The sequence below is a fragment of the Falco punctatus genome (assembly GCF_963210335.1).
Source record: "Falco punctatus genome assembly, chromosome: 2".
Taxonomy (NCBI): domain Eukaryota; kingdom Metazoa; phylum Chordata; class Aves; order Falconiformes; family Falconidae; genus Falco; species Falco punctatus.
The window spans coordinates 83905182-83919249 of record NC_137581.1 but is presented as its reverse complement, the minus strand read 5'-3'; the positions used below and the strand labels follow the sequence as shown (position 1 = coordinate 83919249).

The following is a 14068-nucleotide window of genomic DNA, read 5'->3' as shown; positions in this document are numbered from 1 at the left end:
CATGTCCTGGCAGAAAACCCCAGTTTTATCCTTTTTTGGATTTCTCAGTGTCATAAGGAAAATCTCTTGCCACTGAAATTAAGTTCTACAGAAATGAGGAGTGTCTGCGTTCAGGTATGAAAATACTGCCTTTCAGGTGTGAAATTCAGCTGTGAATGCTGCTGTGTGAAAGGCTTCTAATCACAGACTAGCATTAATGGGTTAAATGCATCTAAGCAAGGGATGGCTGCTAATTAGTTGGATATTGCTTACTGAGATCCTTCTGGAATAACATCACAGTTGTAACTTTGTGGCTCTGAAGGTGAGACCTGATTTAATGAACTAGAAACAGCCTGTCTTAAACACCTAGTGTGCCTTCATGTTCATAATTGCTCAAGCTCCTGTTTTGACAGAGCAAACAGGGTGACAGGGAATAAATGTTACATATTTTAACTTCAGAAGTTTCTTTCATCAGCTATTCTTTTCATCTGATTAATGTGCCCTGTCAGTACAGAGCTTTAATCAGCCAGATACTTTCAGGAAAATGATCAGGGATGGATTCAGATAGAGAGTGATGCCAGAGGTAGTCAAGGTGAAGATTAATTCATATCTGGCTTCTAGAGTGGGAGCTAAATATCAAAACAGTAGCACAGCACCTTACAGATGAGGTACTAGTGTTGCATGTTGTTGTTTTCATGCATGGATTTGCAGTTCTTGTGAATCTGTGTTGTGGTAAGACACGCACTGAACTCAGCAGCTAACGAGAAGTACTTGCAATTGCTGTAGTCTTGCAGTTGGTGGCCCTCGTAACACCAGTTATGTTCTTTAGAATACATGTCCTCACTACTCCTCCTTCCTCTCTGCTGCTTCACTGTGGTCATTTTAAATAGAAACGAAGAAACAAGGCACACTGAAACACTCTGCTGTGTTTTTCAGTAGGGCTACTCTTTACAGCCAAAGTTGCATGGCTGTTGGAAAGGGCTGAACTGATAGAGTGCATCAGTTCTTCATTGCCACGTTGAAAAATTGAGTAATTATGGGCAGTACAGTAACTCAAAAGCATGCAGGTGTCATTTAAAAAAAATAGAATGGAAAGGAAAATTTCAGAAAGGAGTAGCATCAGCTTTGGAACTACAAGGAAAGCAAGGGAGCCTTACAACTGCAGAGTAATTGGGTCTTTATTAAACCCTTTTTTTTCATTGCACTTGTGGATTATTGCAGGCTTCCTTCCCACCCCCTAGTTATTTTTTGAGCAACAAAGACAAAAAAGACTAAACATGAGAAAAAATATTTTATGGAAAAAAATAAAATGTCACTGCAAGCCTTCAGAAATGTGTGGGACAACTCAGAAACATGTTGCGTTGAGGCTGTGCCTAGATCTTTCCACTGGTGCTCTGAGATGCATGATCCAACCCCCCACAAGGAGTCCAGGTCCGTGCAGGCAGTGTACTCCAGCCTCAGAAACAGAGGTGGTCTCCCTGATCTAGACATAGCCTCGTTTTTAGAAAAATTCTTTGTTGTTTGTCTGGTTTAATACCAGCATAGTCTTAATTATATACCTTGTGTTGCAGTGCACACGTTAGTTTTGACTCTGCTTCTCAGCACAGCTAGGCAATTTCCATGCTAATGGTCAGAACAGAAATATTACTACTGACATAATATGTAAGGTTTGCTTAGCTGATTCCAGTTCCCTTATGCATGTAAAGTAAAGCAATGACCCATGCAGTATATCAGTGTTTTTAACACCGTGTGGTAGCTGGCTGGTTCCTGCTTGGATCATATTTTTTTTCATCAGCCGACAAGATGTGATGCCCTGTAAAAGCGGTATCTGTTCTTTACAGACAGATAAAATATAATTGATTGGAGAAACCCAAGACATTGCACATGCTAAGCCTTAGTCACGGCGATTCGGCTGTGTATATCAGAAATGAACCAAACTACTTCAGAGTAAGAGGGAAATGGGAGCATTGCAGGCGAGACAGGTTATCAGGTGGGAGCAGGCAAGGAATGTAATAAGTGAAAAATTACTTCTGCCTTGCCATGAAATACAGACCTCAGTAATGATGTTGATGTTGTGCCATGAAGATAGATGGTAAGGCAAATTCAGGGAAGGCTAAAGAGTGCTGTACCATTAGCTTATCAAATGACTCATATGCCAATTACACCTGGCTCTTCAGCATAATTTGCCCTTGGTACAAAATTAAATGGAAGCCCCCCAAGGGCCCCAAGCAGGAGCCCATTAGCAAACACCTATAAATCACTTGTCCTGTAGCAGTCAAGGGCTTATGTGTTTGAGCTGTCTTAATAAACCATACATCACTGTTCTTCCCAGGGTACAACAGCAAATGAGCAGTTGTCTCTTCAAGCAGAGAAGAAAAGGGGGAAAAAATGGCAAGGGAAAGGGAAAATTTACTACTGGGAGATCTAAAATTAAAAAATACAAACTGTGTGTGGTCTTAAGCATATCACTTATTCACAAGAACTTCTGTTGTGATAGAAAACAAAATGCAATTCTAGCATTTTTAAGAGCGTATTTGTATGGAAAAAAAATTGACAAAGGATTGGAGCCTGATTTGGCAGAGCCTCCGTGCCAGGTAGCAAAAGTCTCAGCGAGGTGGGGTTGTGTCTCTGAATACAAAAGAAAGTGTTGTCAGTCACTGTAATTAGCAGTCAAATGTTCTGATTTTGATCAAGGTGGACACAGTCCCCCTTAGCTTTGGCAGGAAACTGTACGTGAGAAAGATCCCTAAATCCAGCTGAGAAAGGTATCTCCAGCCTATTGCTACTCCCATGAAAGCCTGAGCAATGAAAATAGCAGAATATCATTAAGCCATCATATCGTATATTAAAAGGTCATAAAAACAGGAAAGAGAATGAATAAATAATATTGTGGAAATTGTATTCCCCAATCTAATCCATTCATTTTACTTTCATTTTTAATAGTGGTTTCTCTAGAAGCACTCAAAATGTATTACAGGAGGGAGGTGCGTGTGTGTGTATGCATAAACTGCTGTAACCAGTCTTGTAACAGGAGGCTTCAGTAGCTATTAATCCAAGGGTAATTCAGCCTGGAAGAAAGTCATCCCAGTCCAAAGCCCAGGTTATGTGTCATTTGTATCTTCATTAAGTTTTCCAAAGAGATGGATGGATGCCTTCAAGCTTCTCCTGAGTGTAACTGAAGCCAGCTAGGGCTTTGCAGGCTACTCACAGACAAGTGTCCGAGTTACCAGGGCGAATCTAGAAGTAAAAAAGCTTTATCATGACAAATGAGTGAAGAGAAACGCATGAATCTAGTGATTGTGTGACTGAAGTGGTGTAATTCTATATTAAGAGGCAGTTTTAAGTATGATTTAGCAGCGTATAGGCTTCAGGCTGAATCTTGGCATGGGGGTGAGCTATGTTTTAACATATCTGAAGGATAGTTTTTAAGTAAAGGCTTTAAGCAGAAGCCTGTTCCCTGGTCCCTCAGTTCATTATATTATGTTATCTTGCTTAGATGTGTCCGTTAAATATGACAACATTCCCCAGTGTTTCCCCTGTTGGTATTACTGAAAACTAAAAGCCCCCAGTAAAAACATGACTGAGTCGGAGGCTTTATCTGTCAGGTGTCTGGTTGTGGACAGGCATCTGCTAACTGAACTGTGTCACCTGTCACCTGCATGCTGAGGACTGGGAGAGAGAAAAATCAGCAAAAGCTATCACAGCACTCCTTTGTATTTTATAAGACAAACTGCAGCAATGTAAAGTAATATGGACCTGTGCGGCTACAGCATTCACACCTGGGTAGCTGTTCCTGTGCGTGAAGGAGGATAGTGGAATACTTCTGTGGCTGTGTAGTTACATCGATGGCATTTCTGCCACTGATGTAACACAGGCACTAAGACACCCAGCCAGCCAACAGAAGAAGCTACATCAGGGTATGGTGCAGGTATTTCCCTGTGGAAGCGCTGATCCCTGGATGGCAAATTAACATTTAATACAAAATATAAACTTGCATTTACTGACAGCGGGCTTGATTTCTTCCTCAGCTTTTAGAGATTTTTTTAGAAAAAAAATCACAGACTCCCCAGTGTCTGTAGGAGTACTGCATGTAGCCTAACGAATGGGAACGTGCCCCAGCAGACACCTAAGGAAAACCTGCCTCACCCCTTCCCACTGCCCACCGCCCTGCACGCTACGCCAGGATCCCTTGGGGAGCAAAACAACAGGGTTTCTCCCCAGACAGGAGATTCACTGCCAGAATTAGTCCAGGGACTGCTGCAAAAGGCAATAGGTGCAGACCCCCACAGATCTCACTCCCCAGTGCCTGGCCCAGCCCACTAATGCCAGCAGACCTCTCCTCTCATGCCTTTAAATGGACTCCTCTTTGCACAGCACGCTCTTGGTCATGAGCTACTGATTCAGAGCTTTAGCAGGCTGCTTTGCTTCTCATTGTGGAAGTGGTGATGCAAATGTGTCAGGAGTGACACAGCTCCAGTGGATCCTATTTGGAAGCACAGAGGTGGACTAATGGATCTCTGGAGGTCCTTTCCCAGACTGTGATCGTGAGCTGCTGATTAGAAATGGGCTTTGACAGCCCAGCCCTGGAGGAGAGAGGGAAAAGTAGGAAAGGTTTTGAACAGGGATGCCATGGAAAAGGGGACAGAAGGGCAGGTGCTTACGGTGGGAAGGTCTGGGACATATTGGGCACATCTTCTCTAGCTGAGCTCTGCCCCATGAGTGATGTGGGGTCCTGGATGAAGGTGCTGGCCCCGGGCCGGTGCGTGCTGCCCAGCAGGGGCATTGCCCAGCCGCCCGGCCATGCAGACATCCTGCCGGGCGGGTGAACACTGGCCTCTGAGGCGCAGCTCTCCTGCTGAAACCTTGGCTTGTTAGGTCTGGGTTGAAAGTCTTCTAGGCAATGCACAATAATAGCATAGGGGAAAACTGCCCCCCCCCCCCCCCCCCATCTTTCAAGATGTTCAAGATGTTTTCCTGAGTGGCAAATTGCTGGTGAAGTCCCTCTCCAGGCAGAGAAGCATTACTCTGGCCTATCACAGGCATGTAGTGGATCTGAAGCCGTGGGAAGAGAGGTCTAGATACACAGGGAGAAGCAAATAGATGATAGTTGTATTCCAGTCCCAGAGCCAGACTAGCAGATCACAAAGCCTGGGACTCTGCCAAAGAGCTGCCATCTGGGCTCCCTCTCCCTCAGTCCCACGCAAAGCCAGGTTATTTTGGCCTCTGCTTTTAGGCGTGGGTGGTTATGCTGTCCTAACTCTACTCCAGTTCTACCTGGAAAATACTGCCAGCTTAATGTAATAAAACATCCATCTGTACTCAGGGTACGTCGCTGGTAGTGGCCCTTCCTTCCAATAACGTAGCAGTGCGCAGCCATCCTGACCTGTTCTGTGATAGCGCTGTTTGACTTCAGGCCAAGACTGAGACGGCAAACAGCGCCTGGATCATACGTGGAGCACGTGAGCCTCTCGTGATCATTGCAAAAGGCAGTGTGAGGAAGTACTGGAGCAGGGACCTGCACTGAGGGTTACAGTGTAAAGCAAAGACATAGAAGGATCTGCCAGTCCTTTCTGGAGTCTCACTGACACTTTTTTTCCCAGCTCACATCTGTCCGCTTTTCTGCCCTCCTCTCAGCATGGAATCATTTGTTTTGTAAACAAAACAGAAGAAGCAGAAGTTTCAGACCATGTTCTTCCCTTGAGTGACAGCTTCAGGCTGTGTGTGAAGGCAGTCCCTTCAGGAAAGACAGCTTGACAAGTCTCTTGTCCATTTCTGCCTCTTCGGTGTGGGATCAAGGGAAGGTTGGTAAACAAGGATTGCACAGTATTCAAAATAAAAATTTCAACCTACAAAATAAAAGAAGCTATTTGAGATCTCTCCTTGGCTTTCCTCCTGCTACATGGGAAGGAGCTCCATGATCCCAGCTCAGCAACTTCCCCAGCAATGCAGGAGCTGGGTCTCTTTCACACTGTTCTTCGATCACTCTCTTTCAGGGTTTGTATGTGCAGAATGTTACATTGTCCCTTTTAGGAGGCAGGTGTGAAACACCTAGGCTTATTGCAACTATCTGGCATTAAATTTGTGCGGGAATATGCAGAATACTATTGCACAGAGCAGGACAGGGACTAAATTAATTTTTAAACAAGGGGCTAAAATTACTGTAAGGAAATTAAGAACCCTGAGACCTGAATACTTTTTCAAAATTATCCCACTGCAAAAGGATCACTGTTCACTGAACCTTCAGTGCAAAGAATGAAAAATGCTGTGCATAATCAGCTGGGTTGAAAGACATTTTAAAAACAGAATGAGGTGGTGTTTAATTTTTTCCATACTCTGGTTTCACACACTCCTACGTAATTAGTACACAGCTGCCAATGTTGCCTTTTCTTGTACAGGATGCATTTTTCAAATTAGACCAAAGTACAAAGGATGTGAGTCTTTGTAATATTATAGCAAAGATGTTTTGCTTAAGCACCAGAATTAAGTGAAGGGTGATGCGTGGGTGGGTTTGGTACCAGTTCTGCTCACACCTGTCACCTGCAGCAACTAGTCAGAGTTCTCTGTGTGTTGTCCCGTCACTTTTGAAATTAATGGGAACACGCACAGACATCAAGGAGCGCCAGAACTCACCAGCTGTGGAAAGGCCCAGCACCCCTACCCTTTATTTGGAGTTCAGGCAGTGAGATCAGCTATGTGTGTTTGACAGGTGCTAGGCTGGGAGCAGCTGAAATATATTCTGCTTCATGCCCTGTAGTCAGACTGTTAGGAGGACATCATACGTTGCGACTGCTGTGACTGATCTAAGATCAGCCCCTGCTGGGTTTGTGGCCTGCTAGAAACCTCCTGAGCCAGTAAATCCATGTTTCAGTGGCTCTGGTGCCTGAGGAGCTTCCAGGCAAGGCAGGGCTGCCAAAGCTAAGAGCATCCTGGATGCCTGCACTTGCTCACCCCAGAGAAGCCTTAAGTATCTTAGCCTGAAGTAAGGGGAAGAAAAAGGCAGTGAGAACATTGCCATTTCTGGGCAGGGAGAACGCGCTAGTCTTCACAGCAAGAACGGGCATCCACAAATCAGCACTACCCCCCTCCTTTCCTTTCCTTTCCTTTCCTTTCCCATCCTCTCTAGCTCTTCAGCTCCCAAAGGCTGCCTCCATAAACAAAACTACGGGGGACCAGACCCTCTGCTGACACCCATTTGGGATGGCCATCAAAGGGACTGTTACCACATGAGAGCCTGTTAAATGAGGTTGCTGCAAACCCCATTTAACAGGTTTTGAAGACTTCATTTTGGTTTTCAGCTACTGAAGCTTGGGAGGCTCCTGTGGAGGAAGGTGATTAAAAGGCTGCCAGTCCTGCCTACACGGGGAGGTGAAGGACGGCTGTTCGTCCCTGGCCTACATTTGAGCAGTTACTTCTATATGTCTCAAGAGTGAGTAATAATGAAGAATAGAATTCAGATGACCTGTATCATTCAGACAGCTGTATTTGTCTATTTGTTTTAGCAAAGTGTAGAAACGTATGAGATTTTTTTTCTATAACGGATTTTTCAAGTCACAGTTATGACACCTTATGGAGGCCAAATTCCAGGAAAAGTTAAATAAAGATCGTGGTATGTTGGAAGTAGAGGCAAGAAGAGAGTAGCCAGAACACGGGTATTTGCCCTGGCTCCCCTCGTCCTCGTTTTTACACCATAACCAAATGTCTCATCCCTGCCAGAATCAGGCCCTGAGGAGGCTAGTTCCTAACTGAGTCCAAAGTAAGGTAGGCTGTGCCGAGTCACTTTTCTGATCGATGTGAGTCGTGCAGGTTTTACTCGTGCCAGCTCAGTGGTTCGTCATGCTCTCAGTGGCAGATGAGACCAGCATTTACTCTGGAGAGCAAACGTCAGTCATACAGATGCGGCGCGAGGCTTGCTGCTTGCTCCAGTAGGCACAGGATCAGGCCTGGGGAAATGTCGCCGTGATCTAGAGCCGTTAGTACGACACCAGGCTGCTCCAGGCTCGCTCGGGCTTTCAGAGCCAGAAAATTCTGCAGGGTCCAGTAGGGTGTCACAGGTCTGGCAGAGACACCACTGCTCAAACTGCCATTCTGCTACTTTCCAAAGCCTAAAGAGATCTTTGAAGAACACCATAGGTACATACACACGTCTGTGGAAAGAAGGCAGCCTTGTGTCGGTCGCTCTGGGAGGCGATCTGCATTTCTGTGGTGCGGTGGGTGGAATACACTGGAGAATGAGCCAGCAGGAGACAGGTCTGGATGCCTTGCTCCTCCTGGACCTGCCTGGACCTCACCAAAGGATCCCTGAGCTCCAAACTACCATTTTGCACTCTTTATTGCAGATTTAGGAATTGTGATGCCCCAGAGGCAAAAAAATCAGAAATCATTAAACTCCCTTAACTTTACATTTTTTTTAAAGCAAATACACTTGGAATAAATATCCTCTGGCTTGTAAGCTCTAAAATACATTTGGGCAATTTCCCGTATTTTTCTCTCTAATCACAAAAGCAAAATGCTTATTTCAATAGCCTTCTTACATATAGTGACATGGTTCCTGGGGCTGAGGTCTCTGCAAGAGTGCAAAGTATGAAAAATAGCTTATCTAGCGACACATCTTCAGTTTCGTCCTGAGCAGAGAAGAAGTAGCAAGGCTTCCAAGTACCAGACAACAGGAGTGTTAGATTACATTTGGAAGCCTCTGTAGACATTGAATTACTGGAAGAGAAATAATTCTAGTGATTATTTATCAAAGATGATCAGCAGGAACAGCAACTCAGACCTGAGGTGATTAGAAAAAGACAAGACTGGGAAGAGATAGCCCTTCTGTGCATTCTGTGTTACATTTCAGCATTGAAAGTTATATAAAGTAGCAATACATTTTTAGCAGAAAACCTGACCAGTTATGTTATTTATTTTATCCTCTGTATCACAAGGAAAAAATAGCTTATTTCAACAGTTTATATGTAGTTCAGTTATGAAAAGTTATGCATAAAGATAGTAGAAACACGTTTGAAACCGAACTATGGACATGATTCAATGGTTAACTTATTTCCTAAATGAATGAGAAAGGAAACAGGTTGCTGCAAGCTTCTGCTCTCACTTCCTTGTGAGAGAAGACATAGGCGCTCTCCCAGAAAGAACGGGGCCGTTGTGCACACTCGTCTCAGGCAGTCATGGGTAACTGGGTGGAGAATGAAGGACTGTCCATCTTTGTCGTTGTAAGTACAAGTTTTATTGTGATTTGTGTCTAGTGAAAAGTTCTGCAGAAAATTGTACTAAGCAGCTCTCACTGTGCCAGTGAATGATTATGCTGAAACCAGGGCAGCAAGCACAGTGAAACACTTCAGGAGAATAAATTTTAAGGAGCTCTGTCCAGTACCTCAGTTGCTGTAGGCTTCATTGTCAGCTGAGCAATGATCATATGCTAACTTTCGTTTGCTTTGTTAGAAATATTTAAGTATCTGAGGTTAGTCACTTAATTATGTGTGCTTCAACAGAGAAAGCAATTACAACCACCCTTTCTTGCACTTTTATAAACAAAAGTGAGTGTAACTGGAAGCATAGCATCTTGATGGCATAAAATTTGTGTTATAGTCAGATTCCAAAATTTAGAGCAGAGATTCATGAATTCTTCATTAAGACAACTAAGTATTTGAGTTGAGTTTGTATACAGCTTGCACAGAGTGGCTGTGAAAGTAGGTTAAGTTAATTCTGAGCAAGGTTTAAAAGTATTGAAAATCCCAGTTGCATTTAGAAGTGCTGGAGAGTAAAGCTGTACAGTCCTCCTTGGAGAAAATGTAGACAGAATTTAATATTTGTGTTTTATTTTTTTCACTTCACAGTGTGATACAAAAGCTATAGGCATACAATTTATATATATATATATATATATATACACACACACACATATAGATACACGTAAAACATGTACAAAACCAAAATGTAATACCAGTTAAGGTATTGTTGCCAAGTGTGGTTACTAGCCGTAAAAAATGAAAGGAAGAAAAAGAAGACCTAGAACATATACATTTGTGGTGACTGAAATGTGAACATCTCTTCTCCAAAAGGTATTCCTCCTGCTATGAACAATCAATACTTACATTGTAGATGTGCAGCTCTGATTTAGGAAGATAACCTTGGCACTTCAGTGCTTTGCAAAGCAGTAGCTGTGTTTGCTGTCACCTTCAGTGACTTGAGGAAGTTGAAACTGCCAAAAGGTGAATTCTGGGGTGGGTTTTTTTCCCCACCAGAACTGAAATATTAAAAAATTAGGAGGCCCTTATTTTATTCAAATAAGGAATTTCTATTTAGAGCCTCAAAGCTATAACAAGGTCAGCTAATAAGGAAGGGAACTAACGAAGTCACTGATAAAGAATCCAGCCAAAAGGACAGTTCACTGGAAGCCTTACTGAAGTGTTTGGCTTTGTCCTCTACAGCTTCAGTGCACGCTGGCTGGGTACAGGGCTGTCCAGTGCTTGAAAGAAACAGGACAGCCACAGTTTCTGTTGGTGTACCTCAACAAAACAGAAACATGGCTGCCTTAACCCCAGCCTGTGCTGCCTCCACTGTCCCTTAGCTGAAGAGCACAGATGGCTGCTAACTCTTCAACTCAACCCCCAGTTGCCAGAGGGTGTCACAGTGTGTTTCGGAAGGTCCATGTTCCACATGGGTTAACACCAGGAAGAGCTGTGAGAGACCTTCAAGGATCATGCCAAACATCCTGGTCTTCTGGGCATGCTGACGGGCATGTGGGAGTGGAAACACTCTCACTTTAAATACGTATCCTAAGCATTTAATCCTGAGATGAGTTTGGTTTTTTTAATGAGGATTTGGGGATTTCCCATATACTGCCTTACCCTGATGGAAATCCCTTCGTTCCCTGTATTTATGTCACAAGGGTAATACATTTTCAAGATCTAAACTAATCCCAAGTTTTTTACAGTGTCAGTTGGGCCAAAGAACTAGCAAAATGTATGGGTTAGGAGGGGTGAGGGGCTGTAATGTCAGTTTCTGGCATCCTTAACTTATAATCAGAGGCTGGGTTTTTTCATCAGTTATTAGACTTCGTTTTCACACACCACCTAGTAAATCTGCTTTAGATTGAGGATACTCTGATACAGATTGGTTTCACTATGGGATGTAAAATCAGGAGGGCAAATGCCCAGATTCACTATCATCTCTTTGGATGGATGGGCTTGTAGCTGCCTTAGATAGCTTTGGAAAGAGCTAATAACTTCTCTTTCCCTGAAGAAACCTGCACCATAGGATATGCAAGAATGAGAGAATACTGCAGTACAGTTACAAAGAAGCCCAGTATTGGGTAGTCTAAACACTACCAAAATGCCTGTGTTGAATATTTCCTGCTGACTGCTTTCAGACCTTCAGAGCCCTACGTGCAATTTAGGCCATCTATATTTAGATCTCAAGCTTCTTTGTCCTTTGGCACAGTTCCTAAGTCTTCCTCTTACATAGGTTAATATGTCTGAATAACTGCCGTTTGGAAGAGACCCTAAACCTTAATGATGTTTGGACATTCAACTAGACTTGCAGACTTAGCTAAACACCTGTAATATGATGGTCCTTATATAATCATGCCTAAACCCTTTGAGCTATGCAAAAGTTTCAGCTACCCATTGCTGTATTTTGGTTTTTGCCACTCCCGTACTTCTGTGTGCACACATCAGAGCCTATTTCCACCAGAAACATTTCTGTTGCCTGTCCTGAAGCCTTTATACCCTGCAGTGCACCTCTCTGCAAACAGGAGCACAATGAACCAACTGACCATTATCTGAACTCTGTAAATTCAGATGTATAATCTCTAACAACAAACTGTAAAGCTTCCTGTTCATTTCTATTTCAGCTTGTGTGGCTGGGGCTAAATGCCTTCCTCTTTTGGTGGTACTATCTTGTGTATGATGTTCCACCAAAATTCTTCTACACCAGAGTACTCCTTGGCGTAAGTACAAAACGTGTATTAAATTGGCATAGACAGCACATAGCATTTTTCCCTAGTTTTATTTGATTGAAGGAGGATCAAGTGGCTGGAGCTGCAAGTTCCTGTAGGAGTTAAAAGTCACATGCAGACATATAACTGAATGCAGACAGATGCCCAGTGCTTCTGAATAGAAAGTTGGTACATAAAATAGACAGATCCCATTCTGAAGATGTTTTCAGGTAACTATTATGCTCCTGGTAATTAAAGTGAACTTAAATTTTGGCTGCTTTATTAAGCAAAAGATGAATAAAATATTGCTATTGAAATATTGTGCAATCACTTCCCTTTGCAATTATTTTTCATAGCATGAATATTTTACAAAGCTATTAGCTCTGAAAAGCAATCATCATTCACACATTCATCAAGCCTGTGAATACTAGTCAAGTAGTGAAGTGATCCTGGACCCTGGGCTACTCAGTATAATCCCACTGGTTAATGCAGCATTGTGTGTCCGACTGCTTCCAAAGCTGCCACGGGTCATGACCAACTGACAGAGAAAACTAATTTGTTCACATATTTTAAAAGCCTGATCACTAACAAAAAAAGCAGGCTAAGCTTCAAATTACAGAACATAGCACTTTTTAAAAGGCTTGCAAAGCTATGGTTTAATTCAACAAAGCACGAAATCCCATTCTGCATATGGCTTCGCATCTATGGATCAAATTCTGTCCTTTGCAATCATGGTGCAGTTGCCTTTGAAGTCACAGAGACCTGTGCTTGGATAACTAGAGCTCAGTGTAACCCCAAGTCAGTAACTGTGATCTGAAACCTGAAAGGGTCCGAACAAACGCAAGGAGGGCAAACATTATCTTTTGCTTCCCTTCACTGTGTTTGGATTAATATGGTCATTGTTCCCTCTGTTCAAACAGCCTTTGTTCAAAAATCTGAAATTGTACAGGGTGAAGAGCAACATTAAGGGAATATAATCCTAAAAGATGAGACAACAAATTTCCCTAGACTCCCTTTACTGACAACAGAGAACATAAAACCGCTTCCCTCATAAGCTGCCCTTCTGTCTACCACACCCCCCCAGCCAACTGAAGCCCCAGCAGTGAGACTTTCTTTACAGCCTTGGGACAGAAAATTTACTAATGGCTTCAACTTGCATCTGTGCTTGGCCATTGATTGTCAGACATGACAGGGAGCTTTTTGTACAAGCCTATTATTTCAAAACTGGAAATAAAAGCTGTCTATCTGGTGGAATGTGTTCTGCCTCACCTGTGTCTCTGACTTGGCCAGAGCATGACTACTCTGAAATGTGGACATTGTTAATTAACTCTAGATCTCACACTCACGAAAAGTTGTGATATAATGCATAAATGAAATCTGTGTCTACCCATGTTCTGGATAATGCCTTGGGTAATGCATTAAATAACATTATCTTTCCAATTACAGCGTGCTTTGGCTCTGGCAAGGGCCCCAGCAGCTTGCTTGAATTTCAATTGCATGCTGATTCTGCTGCCAGTATGTCGAAACTTGCTCTCCTTCCTCAGAGGATCAAGTGCGGTAAGATGAAGAAAGAATTTCAAAATTTATGAAAGATAAAAACCTAAGCAGCCTTGCAAATATACTAAGCAACTTCATCCAAGTTCCCCAAATATACCGTACTTTGGGGATGTCCTCTTTTAGGAAGCAGATAAGGCTGATGAGCAAGACTGAGGTCTGTATGCCAATGGTGTACCTAGAGCTCTGTTGAGAGGTTTAGCCTTGAATTAGCCTCCTTCAAGTCTTTAAACTTGAATGCATTTTTTCCTGCCTCCGGGGCATCGTGCTGCCTTGGCTGCAGGTGCAAAGCCCTTCTTCTGGCAGGCAGAGCCATTGGTGCTGCTTGCACAGGTTCACATCATTTGTCACTGATGCAACACCCATTTACAGAGGGAGATACTAGCCCATGTCTTCTGTCTTTGCATGTTCAGTTCTCAAAGTAAATGTAGGCTTTCACAGACTTTCAGAATGGGACTTTTCCCACCTGTTTCATTATAGTCTTTCTTGTCTGAGGTGCATTTCCATCTCAGGGTGAAATAGTTTTCAGACCTTTTGACCGTTTCTAGCTCCCAAATGCAAATGTTATACACAGCACTGAGGAACCACCACTAAGAA

General features: G+C 43.1%; 1 protein-coding gene and 1 long non-coding RNA gene across 3 annotated transcripts in view; one reads left to right on the top strand and one right to left on the bottom strand.

Annotated features, from left to right (window-relative positions):
* Positions 1 to 1139: 1139 nt before the first annotated feature.
* LOC308058501 lies at positions 1140 to 11827 on the bottom strand. 2 transcript variants are annotated; one of them, XR_013925850.1, is made up of 3 exons: positions 10383 to 11827; positions 10074 to 10225; positions 1140 to 8688 (listed from the first exon to the last, which is right to left on the bottom strand). It is a non-coding gene; the product is annotated as an uncharacterized lncRNA (long non-coding RNA). The 2 variants fall into 2 exon arrangements; XR_013925851.1 differs by lacking the exon at positions 10383 to 11827 and having other exon boundaries at positions 10074 to 10376.
* The window catches only part of CYBB (cytochrome b-245 beta chain), a 22525-nt gene continuing 17140 nt past the window's right edge, over positions 8684 to 14068 (top strand). The window contains exons 1-3 of the mRNA XM_080374353.1: positions 8684 to 9191; positions 11834 to 11929; positions 13364 to 13474. Coding sequence (XP_080230479.1) covers positions 9147 to 9191; positions 11834 to 11929; positions 13364 to 13474 — 252 coding nt within the window. The 5' untranslated portion in view covers positions 8684 to 9146. The remainder of the gene's footprint in view (positions 9192 to 11833; positions 11930 to 13363; positions 13475 to 14068) is intronic.